The sequence below is a fragment of the Pseudorca crassidens genome, chromosome 4 (genome assembly GCF_039906515.1).
Source record: "Pseudorca crassidens isolate mPseCra1 chromosome 4, mPseCra1.hap1, whole genome shotgun sequence".
Taxonomy (NCBI): domain Eukaryota; kingdom Metazoa; phylum Chordata; class Mammalia; order Artiodactyla; family Delphinidae; genus Pseudorca; species Pseudorca crassidens.
In genome coordinates, this window is record NC_090299.1 from 13110980 (window position 1) to 13132340 (window position 21361).

Genomic DNA, 21361 nt, shown 5'->3' on the forward strand with positions numbered 1-21361 from the left:
TAGATTGGAAGAATTAATATTGGTAAAAATGACCATATTATTCAACGCAATCCACAGATTCAGTGCAATCCCTATCAAAATAGCAATGGCATTTTTCACAGAACTAGAACAAATAACTCTAAAATTTGTATAGAAACACAAAAGACCCCAAATAGCCAAAATAATCTTGAGAAAGAAGAACAGAGCTGGAGGTATCACATGCCCTGATTTCAAACTATATTACAAAGCTACAGTCATCAAAACAGTATGGTACCGGCACAAAACAGACACATAGGTCAATGTAACACAATAAAAAGTCCAAACACTAATCCACCTTATATAGTGAATGACAGAAAGCAAGATTACTGGGCAGCTTCATGCAAAAGAATCAGACTGGATGACTTTTCACCATGCACAAAAGTTCAAAATGGATTAATGACTTAAATGTAAGACCTGAAACCATAAAATTTCTAGAATAAAACAGTCAGTACTGTCTTTGACATCATTCTTAGCAGTATGTTTTTGGATCTGCCTCCTTATGCAAGGGAGACAAAAGGAAAAAGGATACTACATCAAACTAAAAAGCTTTTGCACAACAAAGGAAACCATCCACAAAATGAAAAAGCTGCCTCCTGAGTGGGAGAAGATATTTGCAAATTATATATCTGATAAGGGGTTAATATATGAAGAACTCGTACAATTCAACATCAGAAAAACAACCTGATTAAAAATGGGTAGAGAAGCTGAATAGACATTTTTCAAAGAAGACATGTAGATGGCCAACAGATACGTGAAGAGATACTCAACATCCCTAATCACCAGGAAAATGCAAATCAAAACCATGAGATATCACCTCATACCTGTCAGAGTGGCTTTTATCAAAAATACTAGAAATAACAGTTGTTGGCTAGGATGTGGAAAAAAGGGAACCCTTGTACACTGTTGGTGGGAATGCAAATTCGTGCATCCACTACAGAAAATGTATGGAGGTTCCTCTAGAAATGGAAAATATAATTACCATGCAATCCAGCAATTCCACATCTGGGTATTTCCAAAGAAAGCAAAAACATTAATTCTAAAAGATATATGCATCCCTTTGTTATTGCAGCGTATTATTTATAATAGCCAAGATATGGAAGCAACCTAAGTGCCCATCAATAGATGAATGGATAAAGAAGATGTGGTACACATGTACAATGGAATATTACTCAGCCATAAAAAGATTGAAATCTCTCCATTTATGATGATATGGATGGACCTAGAAGGTATTATTCTAAGTGAAATAAGTCAGACAGAGAAGGACAAATACTGTATGATTTCCCTTATATGTGGAATCTTAAAAGACAAAACAGATAAACAAAAATAACAAACAGAAACAGAGTCATAGATACAGGGAACAAACAAGTGGTTGCCAGAAGGGAGGCATGGTGGGGTATGTTTGAAATAGGTTTGGGAAATTAAGTTACAGACTTCCAGTTACAAAATAAATGAGTCACAGGATGAAATGTACAGTGTGGGGAATATAGTCGACAGTAATGTAATATCTTTGTAAGTTGACAGATGGTAACTAGACTTATTGTATAGGCAGGGCCTACTGACATCAGTGTTAATCTTGATTAGCTGGATCTTATAAGCTGTACCTTTTGACCACCTTCATCCATTTCTCCCTCCCCTTAGACCCCACCTCTGGTAACCACAAATCTGATCTGTTGGTTTTTTAAAAATATCTATTTATTTATTTGGTTGCATTGGGTCTTAGTTGCAGCATGTGGGATCTTTCATTGCGGCACACGGGCTTCTGTCTTGTTGTGGCATGGGGCTCTAGAGCACGTGGACTTAGTTGCCTCACTGTATATGGGATCTTAGTTTCCTGACCTGGGATTGAACCTGCATCCCCTGCATTGGAAGGCAGATTCTTAACCACTGGACCACCAAGGAAGTCCCTGATCTGTTTTACTTCGTCTCACAATGAGCATTCCTACATGGAGTGATGTGAGCAATAGTGTGTGAGATATAGTTGTTGGAGTAGCTCTCAGCTTAGGCCGGTTACTCATTTTCACAAGATGAGTAGAGAAATGCCATTTGAAAAATGACAGGAAAGCTACCTCTAATTTCTCCATTCCATTCCCTGCCTCCACTTCCTATTTCTGTTCCTTCTTGCTCATGTTATCCAACCCACCATCCTCCCCTGTCTCCTCAATCTTTTAGCCCTCAGTCTACTTCTCAGCACTGTCCACCTCTTTCAGCTTTATGCTGTACCTGTTTCCCTCTTCTGACGAGTGTCATCCCTTTCTGCCACCCTTCCTTAAGGATTTTTGTTCCCAGCTCTTCCCCTATTCCTTCCAGACTGTCCACTTGCTGCCCTATTCATCTTGCTCCCCTTTCTTTTTACTCCTTTATCTTTGCCCCTACTCCTCCTCCTAACTTCTTCCTAGTCCCTTGTACTCTGGTCCTAATCAGAACTCCAGCCACCCCCAATCAGATCTGGAGATTCACAGGTAACATATTTGAGAGATGATTTATCTACTAGTAGGATAGATCTGGTGCAGTTCAGAATTGCCAGGATGGTGGATTCCCAGAAGTGTGACCTGGTGAACATAGGGAATTCAAGATGATGTCCAAACAAAATTTAGATTGAACGGTAAGCTTGTTTATTTACAGGACCTCTTTTCTATGATGGTGTTTTCAGCTATGACCAGATCCTGGTTATCTTGCTACTTACTATCTGTATTTTGCCTTCTGATTATCTTACTACTGTCTTTATTTTTTCTTCATCCTCATCAGTCCTCTTCAGATGCCAGAGACACCTTTAACAAGTTCCTTTTTCTAGAGAGTCTGTTTGTTCCTATCCTCTCCTGCCTGATCAGCCAGCCTGCATAATTCTCTACATTTGTAATTGGCTTCTTTATGAAACTTCGTCTGTTACCACAAAGCAAATGCAAGACCAGTGACAGAGAAGGTAGAGGAGAGTGAGGAGTGGAAAGCATCTAATCTGATCTCTAGGAGGATAAGTCTATTGATCTACCCTGGGTTAGAGTGAGTGCAAGAATGGGTGACTCCTGAGAACTCACACACAAGGGCCCAAGGCCCATATTGTAGACAGATGAGGACTCAAGGGTTTTTGGTCTGGTTCCTCTAAGACTCCATCTTTTCCTGCATCCTATGATTTTAGAACCTTGCCAGGGACTTTCTGCCCTTGTTCTGCCTTGTCAGGGACATTCTCCTGCAAAAATGGGGGACGGGGGGGCTCCATTGTGTTCTCATCAAAGCTCTGAAGGTTGAGCCTCTCAGTCAGTTGCTTATACCCCAGAATGTGGAAAGTAGCAGAGTCTAGAAGGCAAGGACCTGTCCAGATCCTACCTAGAGGATAGCATCAGATGAACAGATAATTTATTTTTTTAGAAAGTGCTCTTCTCAAACTGATATGTAAATTCAATGCAATCTCAGTCAAAATCCTGACAGATATTTTTGAGGAACTTCACAGGTAATTTATATGGAATGGCAAAGGACCAGGAATAGCTAAGACTGTCTTAAAAACTGTTAGGAACAATTTCCCTACCAGATATCAGGACTTATTACAAAAATTACAGTAATTAAGATTGTGTAGATGAATAAACAGGTGACATGGAATAGAGTCCAGAAACAGATTCACACATATGTGGACACTTGATATAAGACAAAAGGATCATAGCAGAACAGGGGGATAGGACTATCTTTTCAATAAATTGGTTCTGGGTCAACTGGATACTCATATGGAAAAAATGAAACTAGATTCCTACCTCACATTACGCTCAAAAATCAATTTCAGGTAGACAAAGATCTAAATGTGAAAGGGTAAACACAACACATTTTCTAGAATTCCAGTGGTCATGCTATTGAACACTTGAAATGTGCTATTAAGTGTAAAACTTGCACTGGATTTCAAAACAGTGTGACAAAACAATAAAATATCTCAGTAATTTTTATTGAAATGTTGAAATGATACTAATTTGAATATATGGGTTAAACACAGCATTAAAGAAATTTTTTAAAAATCCAACTAAAGAAAACGTTAGGTCTAGAGGACTTCATAGTGAACTTTTCCAGTCATGAAAAGGAAGAAATAAAACCAATCTTACATCTCTGTTCCAGAGAGTATAAAATGGGGAATTCCTTCTCAACTGCTTTTGACCCAGCATAATCTTGATAACAAACTTGGAACAGAGTTTTGAAAAAAGATAACTATAGGCAGTCTTACTCATGAACTTACTTTTAAAATACTTAACTGTTAGCAAATAAAATATATTAATTAAACAAAGATGGTTTAACATTTGAAAATAAATCAACATAAATCACCATATTGACAGCATAAAAAGAAGAAAAATTATATGATTATGTCAAGAAATCAGAAAATAATTAGTAAAATTTAACTCCCTACCACAATAAAAAGTCTCAGGAAACTAGGAACAGAAAGAAACTTCCTTAATTTGATAGACTAGCTACAAAACACTAGATGTGCATTGTACTTGATGGTGAAATGTTGAAAGTTTTCCCCCTGAAAATGGGAATAAAGCATGGATGCCTGGTAAAAATCACTTTTCTTCAAAGCAAGATGAATAAAGATACAAAAACTGGAAAGGAAGAAAGAATACTATCATTATTTGTAGAAAACAATACGATGTATATTGAAAATTCAAAAATCATCAATCTGTCAGATTTAATAAATGAATTTAGTAGTGTTTTTGGATACAAGACAAAATTACAGATTTAATTTTATTTCTATAAATAGCAACAATTCAATTGAAAATGAAATTTAAAGAGTGATACTATTTACAGTAGCATGAAAATACATTAAATACTTAGAAATAATTCTAATGAAAACCTTAAGATAATAAATATGAGGATATACTGTGTTCATGGATTATATAGCTTAATTGAATTCAACAAAATCATAATCAAAATACTGGGGGATTTTTTTCTTCAGATTTGACAAGTTGTTTCCAAAATTTTTGTGCAAAAGGCAAAGAAGAGCTAAGACAATCTTAAAGAAGAATAACAAGCTGGAGAACAGATAGTAGCAGAAGTCAAGGTTTATTGTGAAGCTCTCATTATTAAGACAGTGTGATGTTGGCCAAGGATGGACAGGTAAACCAACTGAACAGAATAGAGTTCAGAAGTAGCCCTACCCACGCCAGATTTTTATGTAGGAGAAAAAAAAATCTTGATCCCTACCCATACTATTCTCACATGTAACTTCTGGATTGATTGTATGTCTAAATGTAATAATGGTTTCAGAAGAAAATTTGGGAGAAAAGTCCATCAGCTTATAATAGGCAAGATGTCTTCAACAGGATTAAAAAAAACATTAATCATAAAGTAAATGACTGATCAACTGGACTACATCCTTGATTCCTGCAAGCCACTGTGTCCCAGCCCCAGCCTATTCCACACCACAGCCTACCACTAGGTCTTGGATGAATACACGGAGAAAGAGACATGACCTCGGGCTGCTTCTGGGCAGAACTGCAGATGACTGCATGGGCAACATATATGTTTGCTGTGACCACACACTCAAGGACAACAGAGCCTGGTCTAACACAACCCTCAGGGTTTCTACTTTAACAACTAGGGAACAGACCCTGCGCAGGCCCTGACAGGGCAATGACAGCAAAGAGGAGGACCTGCCCCTCATCCTGCACAGGCTCTGGACACCACAACACCAATCACACCCTCTATCAAGGGGATAACAGCCAGCACACTCTAAGGAAAGATGTGGTTGGCATCCATATCAAAACTGGCCCTCGCACCAAAAAGATTGGGCTCACTCAATCTACACAGGGACATTCACACATAAAAACACCCCTTCAAGACCACAGTAGATAACTGTTTCCCCTAAATTCATAGAGACAGAGAAAGTTAAGTAAAATGAAAAAGCAGAGGAGCTACTCCCACCTAAAAGAACAAGAGAAATCCCCTGAAAGAACAAATAATGAAACAGAATTCTCCAGTCTATCAGACCCTGAGTTCAAAAAGGAGTTAGTAAAACTGCTAAAGGAATTAAGAAAGACTGATAGAAATGCAGATCACTGTAACAAGGAACTAGAGGCTATAAAGAGGAACCAATCAAAATTAGACAATTCACTTGCTAAGGTGAAAACCGATCTAGAAGCAATGCATAGCATATTAAATGACACAGAGCAAATAATTCATCTGAAAGATAGAATAATGGAACTCATCCAGTCAGAACAGCAGTCAGAAAGACAAATGAAAACAAATGAGGGCATCATATGAGATCTCTGGGATAATATAAAGTGTGCCAACCTATGCATAGTAGAAATTCCAGAAGAAGAGAGAGAAAAGGGATCAAAAATGTATTTGAAGAAATAATGACTGAAAACTTCCCCAACCTAAAGAAAAAAACAGATATCCAGGTACAGGAAGTACAGAGGGTCCCAAACAAGATGAACCAAAACAGACCCACACCAAGACATGTCATAATTAAAATAGCAGAAGTTAAAGATAAGGAGAGGATTCTAAAGGCAGCAAGAGAAAAACAGTTACACGGGAATCCCCATAAGACTATCAGCTGATTTCTCTGTAGAAGCTTTGCACACCAGAAGAGAGTGGCATGATATATTCAGATTCCTGAAAGAGAAAAATTTGCAACCTAGAATACTCTATCCAGCAAGATTATCATTTAGAATAGGAGAGAGAAAAAATTTCTCAGACAAGTAAAAACTAACAACATACAGCAATATTAAACCTACCCTACTCTAAATAGAAAAAAAAAAAAAAGCAAGAATCTATAGGAAAGGGAAAATCACAATAGGAAAGGCAAATATATAAAATGATTGAAGATCACTTAAATAAGCAATGTAGGTTTAAAAACAAAAAATTGTAATAGTGATTATAAGCAAAAGTGATTAACAGCAAAAGGATAAGCATCAAGATGTAAAATAGGACATCAAAATCAAAATGTGGGGGAGGGAAATATAAAAATGTAGATCATTTACGACGTGTTTGCACTTGCATGACTATCAGTTTAATGCAAGTAGGTATAGTTACAGGTCAGCATACTTGAAATCCAGGGTAACCACAAATCAAAAACATACAGTAGGTGTGGGCAGTGACTCTTCTCCCCATCGCACAGTTTGATAAGACAGCTTCTTCTTTTGAGGGGAAGAGTGGGTGGAGTAGAAAGAAGGTTTGAGGCTCTCAGATACTCCTGAAAAAGAAGAAGCATCTCTTCATGTGATGAGGATAATGTAGTCATTGGAGCAGAGGACTCTGGTCCCAGGATCCTTCCACACAGTGGCTTTACCAATGGACATTCATAACAACCCAGAGAAACAAAGTAGGAGAAGGAAAATGCAGAGACCAAAAGAGGAGCTCACATATAAGTCACTCCAAGGTTAAAGATGGCAGAGTAGAGAGACCCTGATCTCCTCTCCTCTCATGAGCACACTGAAATCACAAGCAGAAAAATCATTGATGAAAAAGACTGGAACCTATCACAAAACATCTTCTACAGATAGAGACAAAAAGAAGAAATCACAATAAGATGGCTAGAAGAGGCGGACTCCTGATATAATCAAATCTCATACCCCCCAACTGGGTGACCCACTGGGGAATAATTGTATTGCAGAGGTTTTCCCACAGGAGTGAGGGTTCTGAGCCCCACATTGGGCTCTCCAGCCCAGGTCCAGCACTAGGAAGATAGGCCCCCAGAGCACTTGGTTTTGAAGGGCAACAGGGCTTAAGTGCAGGAGCCCCAAAGGACTGGGGGAAATAGAGATTACACTTTTAAAGGGCACACACAAAGCCTCACATGCACTGGGACCCAGGACAGAAGAAGTAATTTGATAGGAGCTTGGGACAAACCTTATCTGCTGGTCTTGGATAGTCTCATCGAGAGGTGGGGGCAGATGCAGCTTACTCTGGGGATAGAGACACTGGTGTCAGACATTTTGGGGAACATTCAGCCACCTGAATGCTGCTTCTATGGCAGCTGACATCTTGGGATCGTCCCTTGAGCTCATTAGTGCCAAGACCTGGCACCACCCAACAGCCTACAGGCTACAGTGCTGGGATGCCTCAGGCCAAACAACTAACTGAGCAGGGACACAGCCCAACCCATCAGCAGACAGGTTGACTCATGACCTCATGAGCCCACAGGCTCCTCTAGACATGTCCCTGGAAGCCATGCCCACCCGAGGGCCAACACCCAGCTCCACTCACAAGTGACCAGGCACCAACTCCTCCTGCCTGCAGGCCTGCACAGTCCTCTCAACCAGTCTCACCCACCAGGGGGCAGACAACAGAAGCAAGAAAACAATTTACCCTGGGACCAGTTAGGCCCTGGCCTAGCCCACCAGCAGCCCAAAGCCACCTTCAGGACACCCTGGAGCCCATACCCAACTGTGTCAGGAGTTGGCCCCACCCACCCAACATTCTCAAATGATCTCTGTGATCTCTGGGCCCTGCAGCCAGACTCCAGGACAAGCTCTGCCCTCCAGTAGTGTAGTCCCAGGATCTGGCAACAGTGGATGGGCAACAGCTCCAGAATCTTTGGGACCTTGACTCCACCCACCAGTGAGCCAGCACTAGTCCTGGGGCCCCCTAGGATTCCACAGCCAGCCACCTCATGACCAGGCCCCACTAAACAGCAACCAACAGCATCCACATAAGGCAGGGCCTAGCCAGCAACCAGACTAGGGGCCAACCAAGCCTACTAGACTGCCCACAGAGCCCACCACAAGAGAAGGATCCACACAGCCCTATTAGGGGGAACCCCTAGAGCATATAACTTAGGTGACAAGACAGGAGTACCCAGCAGGGATGCATAGGATGCCTCCTGCAGAGGGCCACTTCTCCAAGATCGAGAAACATAACTAATCCACCACATAATAAAAATACAAATAGCAACTTAGGCAAAATGAGGCAGCAGAGGAATGTGTTCCGGACAAAGGAACAAGATGAAACCCCAAAAGAAGAAATAAGATAGGCAGTCTACCTGAGAAAGAGTTGAGAGGAATGACCATAAAGATGGTTAAAGAACTCAGGAGGAGAATGGATGCACAGAGCAAGAAGTCAGAAGTTTGTAATAAAGAGATGGAAAATAATAAAGAACAACTAAACAGAGATGAAGAACACAATAACTGAAGTGAAAAATACACTACAAGAAGCAATAGTAGACTAAATGATTCCAAAGCATGGATTAGTGAGCTAGAAAATAGAGTAGTGGAAATCACTGCTGCTGAACAAAAGAAGGAAAAAAGAATGAAAAGAAATGAGGACAGTTTGAAAGACCTCTGGGACAATACCAAGTCCAAGTCTAGTATTCAAATTATAGGTGACCCAAAAGGAGACGAGAAAGGGTCTGAGAACATATTAGAAGACATAATAGCTGAAAACTTTTGTAACATGGGAAAAAGAATAGTCACCCAAGTTCAGGAAGTACAGAGTCCTATATAGGGTTAACCCAAAGAGGAACACACCCAGACACATTGTAGTTAGAGTGACAAAAATTAAAGATAAAGAACACTAAAAGCAGCAAGGGAAAAGCAACAAATAACATACAAGGGAACTCCCATAAGGTTATCAGCTGATTTTTCAGCAGAAACTCTGCATACCAAAAAAAGTGGCACAATATATTTAAAGTGATGAAAGGGAAAAACCTACAACCAAGAATACCCAGCAAGGCTCTCATTCAGATTTGATGGAGAAATCAAAAGCTTTACAGACAAGCAAAAGCTAAAGGAAATTCAGCATCACCAAACCAGCTTTGTAGCAAATGTTAAAGGAACTTCTCTAGGTGAAAAAGAAAAGGCCACAGCTAGAAACAAGAAAACTACAAAATGAGAAAGCTCACCAGTAAAGGCAAGCATACACTAAAGGTAGGAAATCACCCACACAGCAAGCTACTAGGAAGGTTAAAATACAAAACTAGTAAAATAATCTATATTCACAATAAGTAGTTTAGGGATACACAAAATAATTCGATGTAAAATATTATATGAAAAATAGTAATTGTGGGGGGAGGAGATTACAAATTTAGGGTATTTAAAATGCATTTGAAATGAAGAGATCAACTTAAAACGGTCATGTGCATATATAGACTGCTATACAAAAATGTCATGATAACTGCAAACCAAAAATCTATGATAGATATACACATGAAAAAAGAAAATGGAATCCAAACATAACACTAAAGATAGTCATCAAATCACAAGAGAAGATAACAAAAGAAGAAAGTGGGGGAGAAAAGACCCCCAAAACAAATCCAAAATGATTAACAAATCATGACAATAAGAGCATACCTATTTATAATTACCTTAAATGTAAACAGATTATAGGTTCCAACCAAAAGACACAGACTGGCTGAATGAATACAAAAACAAGACACATATATATGCTGCCTACAGGAGAGTTACTTCAAATTTAGACACACACACAGACAAAGTGAGGGGATGAAAAAGGTATTCCATGCAAATGGAAATCACAAGAAAACTGGAGTAGCAATATTTATCAGAAAAAAAAAAATCTTTAAAATGAAGACTGTTACAAGACCTAAAGGAGGAGACTACATGATGATCAAGGGGTCAATCCAAGAAGATGTAACAATTGTAAATATATATGCACCCAACATAGGAGCACTTCAATATATCAAACATTAACAGATATTAAAGGAACTATCAACAATAACACAATAATGGTAGGGGATTTTAACATCCAACTTATATCCATGGATGTAATCAATTAGAAACACAGGCCTTAAAATAACACATTAGACCAAATGGACTTAATTGGTATATAAATAGACCATTCCATCTGAAACCAGCAGAATACACATTCTTTTCAACTGCAACTGGAACATTCTCCAGGATAAATCACATACTTGGCCACAAAATGAGCCTAGGTACATTTAAGAAAATTGAAATCATATCAAGCATCTTTTCTGACCACAACACTATGAGACTAGAAATCAACTACAAGAAAAAAAACTACAAAAGTCCACAAATACGTGAAAACTAAACAATATTCTACTGAACAACCAGTTTATCAATAAAGAAATCAGAGGAAATTAAAAAAATACCTAGAGACAAATGAAAATGAAAACATGCTGATCCAAAACCTATTAGACATAGCAAAAGTAGTTCTAGGAGGGAAGTTTTTAGTGATGTAAGCTTACCTCAAGAAACAAGAAAAATCTCAAACAACCTAACTTTACAACTAAAGGAACTAGAGAAAGAAGAACAAACAAAACCCAAAGTTAGTAGAGGGAAAGAGATCATAAAGATCACAAAAAATAAATGAAATAGAGACTGAAAAAAAAAAGCAGTAGGAAAGATCAATGAAACTAAAAGCTGGTCTTTGAAAAAGATAAATAAAATTGATAAACCTTTAGCCAAACTCATCAGGAAAAAAAAGGGAAAAAGTGCAAATTAATAAAATCAGAAATGAAAAAGAAGGTACAACTGACACTATAAAAATACAAAGGATCATAAGAGACTGCCATGAGCAACTATATGCCAATAAAATGGACAACCTAGAAGAAATGGACAAATTCTTAGAAAAGGTACAGTCTAAGACTGAACCAGGAAAAAAGAGAAAATATGAACCAATTACCAGTACAGAAATTGAATCAGTAATTTAAAAACTACCAACCAATAGAAGTCCAGGACCAGATGGCTTCAAAGTTGAATTCTACCAAACATTTAGAGAATAGTTAACACCTATCCTTTTGAAACTATTCCAAAGAATTGCAGAGAAAGGAACACTTCGAACTCATTCTATGAGGCCACCATCACCCTGATACCAAAACCAGACAAAGATACCATGAAAAATGAAAATTACAGGCCATTATCACTGAAGAACATTGATGCAAAATTCCTCAACAAAATACTAAAAAACTGACTCCAACAATACATTAAAAGGATCATACTCCATGATCAACTAGGATTTACCCCAGGGATGCAAGGATTTTTTGATATCCTCAAATCAATCAATGATATGCACCACATTAACAATTTGAAGAACAAAAACCATATGAACACATCAACAGATGCAGAAAAACTGTTGATGAAATTCAACATTCATTTATGATAAAAAAACAGCTCTTCAGAAAATGGGCATAGAAGGAACACACCTCAACATAATAAAGACCATATGACAAACCCACAGCTAACATCATGCGCAGTGTTAAAAAGCTCAAAGCATTTCATCTACAGTCAGGAACAAGGATGCCCATTCTCACCACTTTTATTCAAAATACTGTTAGAAGTCCTAGTCTAGCCACAGCAATCAGAGTAGACAAGAAGTAAAAGGAATCCAGATTGGAAAGGAAGAAGTAAAACTGTCACTGTTTGTAGTTGATATGGTGATAAGAAAATCCTAAAGATGCCACCAGAAAATTAGAGCTCATCAATGAATTTGGTAAAGTCATAGAATACAAAATTAACATAAAAATAAGCAAAATTAATATACAGAAATCTGTTGCATTTCTATACACTAACAATGAAATATCAGGAAGAGAAATTAAGGAAACAATCCCATTTTCCATCATATGAAAAAGAATAAAATATCCAGGAATAAACCTACTTAAGGAGGCAAGAATCAATGTATGGGAAGAATCAATATTGGTAAATGACCATTACTACTCAAGGCAATCTACAGATTCAGTGCAATCCCTATCAAAATACCAGTGGCATTTTTCACAGAATTGGAACAAAAATTTAAAAATTAGAGTGGAAACACAAAAGACCCCAAATAGCCTAAACAATATTGAGAAAAATGGAGCTGGAGGAATCACACTCCCTGACTTCAGACTATACTAAAAAGCTACAGTAAACAAAACAGTATGGTACTGGCACAAAAGCACCCAAAGATCAATAGAACAGAATAAACCCAGAAATAAACCCACGCACTTATAGTCAGCTAATCTATGACAAAGGTGGCAAGAATATACAATAAAGAAAAGACAGTCTATTCAATAAGTGGTGCTGGGAAAACTGGACAGCTACATGGAAAAGAATGAAGTATATGAAATATAGAATATCCTGTAACACCATACACAAAAAATAAACTCAAAATGGATTAAAGACCTAAATGTAAGGCCAGACACTATAAAATTCTTAGAGGAAAAGATAGGCAGAACACTCTGTGACATAAATCACAGCAAGATCTTGTTTGATCCACCTCCTAGAGTAATGAAAATAAAAACAAAAATAAACAAATGGGCACTTCCTGGTGATCCAGTGGTTAAGACTCTGCACTCCCAATGCAGGGGGCCTGGGTTTGATCCCTGGTCAGGTAATTGGATCCTGCATGAAGCAACTAAGAGCCCGCATGCTGCAACTAAAAGATCCTGTATGCTGCAACTAAAGATCCTGAATGCCACAACTAAAGATCCTGCATGTGGCAACAAAGATCCCGCATGCCAGAACTAAGACCTGGTGCAGCCAAATAAATACTTTAAAAGAAAAAGAATATTCTCTCAACAAATAAAATGAGGCTCCTTAAAAAAAAAGATATCCCCTAATTAAACTTAAAAGTTTTTGTACACCAAAGGAAACCATACACAAAATGAAAAGACAAGCTATGGATTGGGAGGAAATATTTGCAAATGCTACTGCTGACAAGGGATTAATTTCAAAATATACAAAGAGCTTATACACATCAATATCAAAAAAAGACATACAGCGCAATCAAAAACTGGGCAGAATCCAAGAAAGACATGCAGATGGCCAATACACACATGAAAAGATGCTGGTTATCACAGAAATGGAAATTCACACCACACTGAGGTATCACCTCACACCAGTCAGAATGGTCATCATTAAATAGTCTACAAATAACAAATGCTGGAGAGGGTGTGGAGAAAAGGGAACGCACCTAAACTTTTGGTGGGAATGTAAAGTGGTGCATTCACTGTGGAAAACAGTATGGAGATTCCTTAAAAAACTAAAAATAGAGTTACTATATGATCCAGCATTCCCACTCCTGGGCATATATCCACAGAAAACTCTAATTCAAAAGGATACATGCAGGAACTTCCTTGGTGGTCCAGTAAGTAAGACTCCATGCTCCCAATGCAGGGGGCTCAGGTTCAATCCCTGGTCGGGGAACTAGATCCTGCAGGCTTGCCGCAACTAAGAGTCCACATGCCTCAACTAAGAAGTCCGCACACCGCAACTAAGAAAACTGCATGCGGGCTTCCCTGGTGGCACAGTGGTTGAGAGTCTGCCTGCCGATGCAGGGGACATGGGTTTGTGCCCCAGTCTGGGAAGATCCCACATGCCGTGGAGTGGCTAGGCCCGTGAGCCATGGCCGTTGAGCCTGCGCGTCTGGAGCCTGTGCTCCGCAACGGGAGAGGCCACAACAGTGAGAGGCCTGCGTGCCGTAAAAAAAGAAAAGAAAGAAAACTGCATGCTGCAACTAAGAAACCCGCGTGCCGCAACTAAGGATCCCGCATGCTGCAACGAAGATCCCATGTGCCACAACTAAGATCCAGCATAGCCAAAATAAATAAATATTTTTTAAAAAAGAAAAAAAAAACTAAAACAGAAGGATACATGCACCCCAATGTTCATAGCCACAGCATGTACAATAGCCATGGAAGCAACCTGAATGTCCATTGACAGAGAAATGGATAAAGAAAATGTGGTATATATATATACACACACACATATACATAAAATGTGATAATACTCAGCCATAAAAAGAATGAAATAATGCCATTTGCAGCAGCATGCATGGACCTAGAGATATCATACTTTAGTGAAGTAAGTCAGACAAAGACAGATATCATAAGATATCACTTATATATGGAATCTAAAAAAGTGATATAAAGGAAGTCATTTACAAAACAGAAACCGACTCACATACATAGAAAATAAACTGAAAGTTACCAAAGGGGACAGGGATGGGGAGGGATAATTTAGGGATTGGAGATTAACACACGCACACCCTTGTCAGTTGAATCATTGCAAATATTTTCCTCCAGTCCGTAGATTGTCTTTATTTTGTTGGTGATTTCTTTTGTTGTGCAAAAGCTTTTAAGTTTGATTAGGTCCCATTTGTTTGTGTTTGCTTTTATTTCTGTTGTCTTGGTAGACAGACCTAAGAACCTCTTCAAACAAAAGTCCAGGACTGGATGGCTTCACTGGGGAATTCTCCCTAACATACAAAGAAGAACTTAAATGTATCCTTTTCAAACTATTCCGAAAGATTGAAGAGGAGAGAACAGTCTCAAAGTCATTCTATGAAGCCACCATCACCCTAGTAACAAAACCAGACAGAGACACTGCAGAAAAGAGAATTACAGGCGAATATCCTTGACAAATATAAATGCAAAAATTGTCAACGAAACATTAGCAAACTGGATCCAACAATACATAAAAAGGAGCATTCCATGATGAAGTTGGATTCATTCCAGGGTCACAAGGATGGTTCAATACACAAATCAATCAATATTATACACCATATTAATGAAAGCAAAGGCAAAAACCACATGATAATTTCAATAGATGCAGAAAAATTTGACAAAATTCAATATCCATTCATGATAAAAACTCACCAAAGTGGATTTAGAGGGAACATATCTCAACATAATAAAAGTTGCTTATGACAAACCCACAGCCAACATAATATTCAGTAGTGAAAAGCTGAAAGCCTTCCCAATAAATTCAGATTTAAGACAAGATGCCCATTCTCACCACTGTTATTCTACATAGTATTGCAAATCCTAGCCACAGCAATCAGACAAGAAAAATAAATAAATTTTATCCAAACTGGAAGGGCAGAACTTAAAACGTCACTATTTGCAGATGATATGATACTCTATTTTGAGTACCCTAAAGTCTCCACGTAAAACCTATTCGGTACTAATAAATGAATTCAGCGAAGTAGCAGGCTACAAGATCAATATACGGAAATCTGTTGCTTTTCTTTACACTAACAATAAAATATCAGAGAAAGTGAAAAAACAATCCCATTTAAAATCACATCAAAAAGAAAAAAGTATTGATACCTAGGAGTAAACTTAACCAAGGAGCTGAAAACTATATAACATTGATAAAGGAAATTGAGGGTAATTCAAAGAAAGGGAAAGATATCTCATGCTCTTGGATTGGAAGAATTAATATTGTTAAAATGGCCATACTACCCAAAGCAATCTACAGATGTAATGTGATCCCTATCAAAATATCCATGACATTTTTCACCAAACTAGAACAAATAATTGTAAAATATATATGGAACCACAAAAGACCCAGAACTGCCACAGCAATCCTGAGGAAAAAGAATAAAGCTGGAGGCATAACCCTTCCAGACTTCAGACTATATTACATAGTTATAGTAATCAAAACATTGTGGTATTTGCACAAAAAGATATTTAGATCAACGGATCTTTAGAATAGAGAGCACAGAATTTAACTCACACACCTATGGTCAGTTAACCTCTGACAAAGGAGGCAGGAGTGTACAATGGAGTAATGACAGTCTCTTTAGCAAATGGTGTTGAGAAAGCTGGACATCTGCATGTAAGTCACTGAAATTGGTACACTGCCTCATACCATATACAAAAATGGTTTAAAGACCTAAATTTAAGACATGACACCATAAAACTCGTAGAAGAGAACATAGGCAGAGCATTCTTAGACATAACTGATAGCAATATTTTCTTAGATCATTCTGCCAATGTAAAAGAAATAAAAGCTAAGATAAATGAATGGCACCTAATAAAACTTACAAGCTTTTACACAGCAAAGGAAACCATAAACAAAATGAAAAGACAACCTACCAACTGGGAGAAAATATTGGCAAATGATGCGACTGACAAGGGCTTAATTTCCATAATATACAAGCAGCTCATACAACTCAATAACAAAAAAACAAATAACCCAATCAAAAACTGGCCACAGACATTTCTCCTAAGAAGACCTACATGTGGCCAACAGGCTCATGAAAAAATACTCACCATCACTTATTATCAGAAAGATGCAACTCAAAACCACAAAGAGATGTCACCTCACACTGGTCAGAATGGGTATCATCAAAAACTGTACAAATAATAAATGCTGGAGAGGGTGTGGAGAAAAGGGAACCCTCCTACACTATTGGTGGGAAGGTAAATTGGTGTAGCCACTATGGAAAACAGTATGGCGTTTCCTTAAAAATCTAAAAATAGAGTTACCATCTGCTGCAGCAATCCCATTCCTTGGTATATATCCAGAAAAGATGAAAACTCTATTTCAAAAAGATACATGCACCCCTTTGTTCATAGCAGCACTATTTACGATAGCCAAGACATGGAAACAACCCAAGGGCCCATTAACAGATGATTGGTCTAAGAATATGTAGTATAAATATACAGTGGAATATTAACTCACTCATAAAAAAAATGAAATATTGCTATTTGCAGCAACATGGATGGACCTATAGAATATCATACTTTAGTGAAGTAAGTCAGGCATGTATCATATGATATCACTTATATGTGGAATCTAAAAAGTAATACAAATGAATTTATATACAGACACGAACTCTCAAACATAGAAAACAAACTTATTGTTACCAAAGGGGAGATAAGGAGGGGGAGGGAAGAACTAAGAATTTGGGATTAACAGGTACAAACTACTATTTGTAAAATACATAAGGAACAAGAATGTACTGTATAGCGCTGGGAACTCTATTCAGTATCTTGTAATAACCTATAATGAAAAGTAATCTGAAATGAAATAACTGAATCACTTTGCTATACACCTAACTCAGTACTGTGCACAGTACTTACACAATAAGTCAACTGTACATCATTTTTTTAAAAAATCCCTTTGAATCTGTCTGTCCTTCCCTCTGTCCCATTCCCTTCCTTCTACTCCTAGAAGGTAACCCCTTTTTTGGTGATATATCCATGTTGATACATATGTCTTGCTAATCCCTTGACCTACTTATGAGATCCTATTGTATTATTTTTCATTTATCCTATTTTTTTTTAATTACAGTAAAAGCTCCACTGAAAGTTCTTATACATCTCCTTGTGTTTTGAATGTTTCTGCATACTTTATAATAGTTACTGTGTTTTTTGGTCATGTTAAAATTATACTGTCCTCTTAACCTTGCTTATGGTGTCATTAGTTGTATAGAAGTTTTAAATTTGGATTGTAAAATATGTTATTTCTTCTGTTTATAGATTTTACTACTTGTGTCTTTCGGCTAGAAAATGTATTTTGAGTGAGAGTATGCCAGGCACTGCTTGGAATATTGGTGAACAAAGCAGACAATAGTCTCTGCATTTTTAGAGCTTAAGAAAGCTTTCTGTATCTCAAGGTCAATAATACATTTTCTTTCAATAGTTATTAACTTTTTAAAACATTTGGATCTTTAATCTATCTGTAATTTACTTTCCATTTAGTGTGTGCTGGGATCTAATTTTATTTTTTTACCCAACACTATTAGTTGAAAAGCAGTACTTTGTCCATTTATTATAGTTATAATTCCACTTCTTTTATATACTGCATACCCATAAATACTTGAATCTATTTCTGAATTTTCCGTACTGTTCTGTTTGTTACTGTGTCTGAACCATATTGTTTTAATTACTCTAGCATTATAGTGTTTTCTCATGTAGTAGAGCAAGTTCTCCCCTCTTTTTTTTTTTTTTTTGGCCAGATTATCTTGGCTATTCTCGCACATTTACTCAAACATAGGAACTTTACCATCTGTTTAAGATCAAGTTTCATAAATTATTCTATTGGATTTCTTTTTTGGAATTGCATTGTACCTGCAGTGAATTTTAAGAAATATATACATTTATAATACTGACTGTTCCACATATGAATATGGTATAGAACCCTGTTTATTTAGATCCTTTATGTCCTTCAGTAAAGTTAATATTTTATTAAAGTTATTGCAACATTTTTTTTGTTTTATTCTCAAGTACTACCTTTTCTTATAGTAGTGAATACCATATTTTTTCCTATCACATTTTCTGATTATTGCTGGTATTTGGGAAAGCAGCTGTTTTTTTTATGTTTGATCTTCTATCTGGTGACTTGGTGTACTCTGTTCTTAGTCCTAATAATTGGTAGATTATAGAGAGAGTTTTCTAGGTAAATGGTCAAATTGTCTGTAGATCAGAATAGTATTGTGTGTTCCTTTTCAACCTTTAGATCTCCAACCCCCTGTCCCTGCAGCAGATTCCACTGATTGGAACCTTTAGTACAATGCTGAGTTTTAGCAGTGATAGTGAGCAGCCTTGTATTATTACTGAATTTCGTGCAGTGCTTCTGATGTTCCACTATGAAGAATAGTAATTGATGTAGGTTTTTGGTAGATGTTCTTTATCAATCGAGAAATTTCTTCCTATTTCTATTTTGCCAAGAGTTTTATTATGTATGGGCGTTAAAATTTACTGAATACATTTTCGGCATCAGTTAATATAACTTTTTTTTTCTCTTTCCCTCTTTTGTAATTGCAGTGACAGATTTAAGGTTATAAAATGTTTACTTGTATTTAATTTTAAACTACTGTCAGTTTTGACTAGAAAGATGTGAGAAAACAAAATTTTAATATGCAGTATTTTATGTTACAGAAATCTGTCTTCAAAGGAGTTGCAGGTGACACAGTAGAAAACTCAGTAGTTGACCAAAGGTAAGGTTGAATTACCAGAAAAATATTATTTTCTTAATTATGTTTAATTATTGTTAATTTTTTAGTATTAGGAATGTTTATTTTATATTCTGCTATAATTAGGTTTAAATGATCTGTCATTGAATTGACAAGGGGAAAAAAGCCAGTATTATTGTCTATAATAGTGGTTCTCAACTGAGTGATTTTTGCTTCCCTTCCCTCCCCAGATATTTGACAATGTCTGGAAACATTTTTGCTTGTCACAATTGTGGAGGGTAAGGGTGCTAGTGGCATCTAATGGGTAGAGGCCAGGAATGCTACTAAACATCCTACAGTGCACAGGTCAGCCCCCAACAACAAAAAATTATTCAGCCTAAAATATTAATTGAGCTAAGGTTGAGAACCTCTGGTTTAGGAAAAAGGCAAAGTATTGATTGCTATGGAGAAAATTAACATAAAAATTTTGATGTTTAATTTATTTCATGTTACATATTTATTAAACTAGATTAAAAAGAATATGTATCTTTTTAACTTTGAAATTTTCTTTAGCTTTTTAGTTCCTCTTATTACTGAGTATGATAAGCATCTGGAAGAGCTAAATGGGCAGCTGAAATATTATCAGGTATGGAATCATAGCTATCAACCATTTGGTAATATTTTCTTATTAAAAAAAGAAAAAATAGACTCCCTTTCTTTACAAAAACATTGATAAGGAAGAAAATGTTTACCTGTAATCAATTTACGTGTTATTTTCTGGTGTACAGCAAAGTGATTCAGCTATACACATTTACACATTTATGTGTGTGTGTGTATATATATGTATTCTTTATCAGATTCTTTTCCATTATAGGTTAGTACAAGATATTAAATCTAGTTCCCTGTGCTATACAGTAGGTCCTTGTTGTTTATCTGTTTTATATATAGTAGTGTGTATCTGTTAATCCCAAACTCTTAATTTATCCCTGCCCCCTCTTTTCCCCTTTGGTAACCATAAGTTTGTTTTCTACTTCTGTAAGTCTGTTTCTGTTTTAAGTATAATTTTTTTTTTTAGATTCTACATATAAATGATATCATATGATATTTGTCTTTCTCTGTCTGACTTACTTAGTATGATAATCTCTAGGACCATCCATGTTGCTGCAAATGCATTATTTCATTCTTTATGGCTGAATAATATTCCATTGTATATATGTACACCACATCTTTTTTACCCATTCATGTGTTGATAGACACTTAGGTTGCTTCCAACTGTTGGCTATTGTAAATAGTGCAGCTCTGAACATTGGGGTGCATGTATCTTTTTGAATTAGAGTTTTTGTCTTTTCCGGATATGTATCCAGGAGTGGGATTGCTGGATCGTATGGTAACTCTGCTTTTAGTTTTTTAAGGAACCTCAATACTGTTTTCCAGTTTACATTCCCACCAACAGTGTAGGAAGGTTCCCTTTTCTCCACACCCTCTCCAGTATGTATTGTTTGTAGACTTTTTGATGATGGCCATTCTGACCAGTCTGAGGTGATATACTTCACTGTGGTTTTGATTTGCATTTCTCTAATAATTAATGATGTTGAGCATCATTTCATGTGCCTGTTGGCCATCTGTATGTCGTCTTTGGAGAAATGTCTATTTAGATCTTCCCCCCATTTTCTGATTGGGTGGTTGTTTTTTTGCTGTTGAGCTGTATGAGTTGTTTGTTTAAATTTTTTAATTGATAAAGAACAACAGAAAGCTCTCTTGCACAAATGGTATTTTGCTTTTATTTTTAGGACTAGTG

The 21361-nt window shown here is 36.9% G+C and overlaps 1 protein-coding gene across 4 annotated transcripts in view; it reads left to right on the forward strand.

Annotated features, from left to right (window-relative positions):
- SCLT1 (sodium channel and clathrin linker 1) overlaps window positions 1-21361 on the forward strand; it is a 268727-nt gene that overhangs the window by 41331 nt on the left and 206035 nt on the right. For all 4 annotated transcript variants that reach the window (XM_067735090.1, XM_067735088.1, XM_067735087.1 and 1 more), the window contains exons 3-4: window positions 19550-19608; window positions 20137-20209. In XM_067735090.1, coding sequence (XP_067591191.1) covers window positions 19550-19608; window positions 20137-20209 — 132 coding nt within the window. The remainder of the gene's footprint in view (window positions 1-19549; window positions 19609-20136; window positions 20210-21361) is intronic.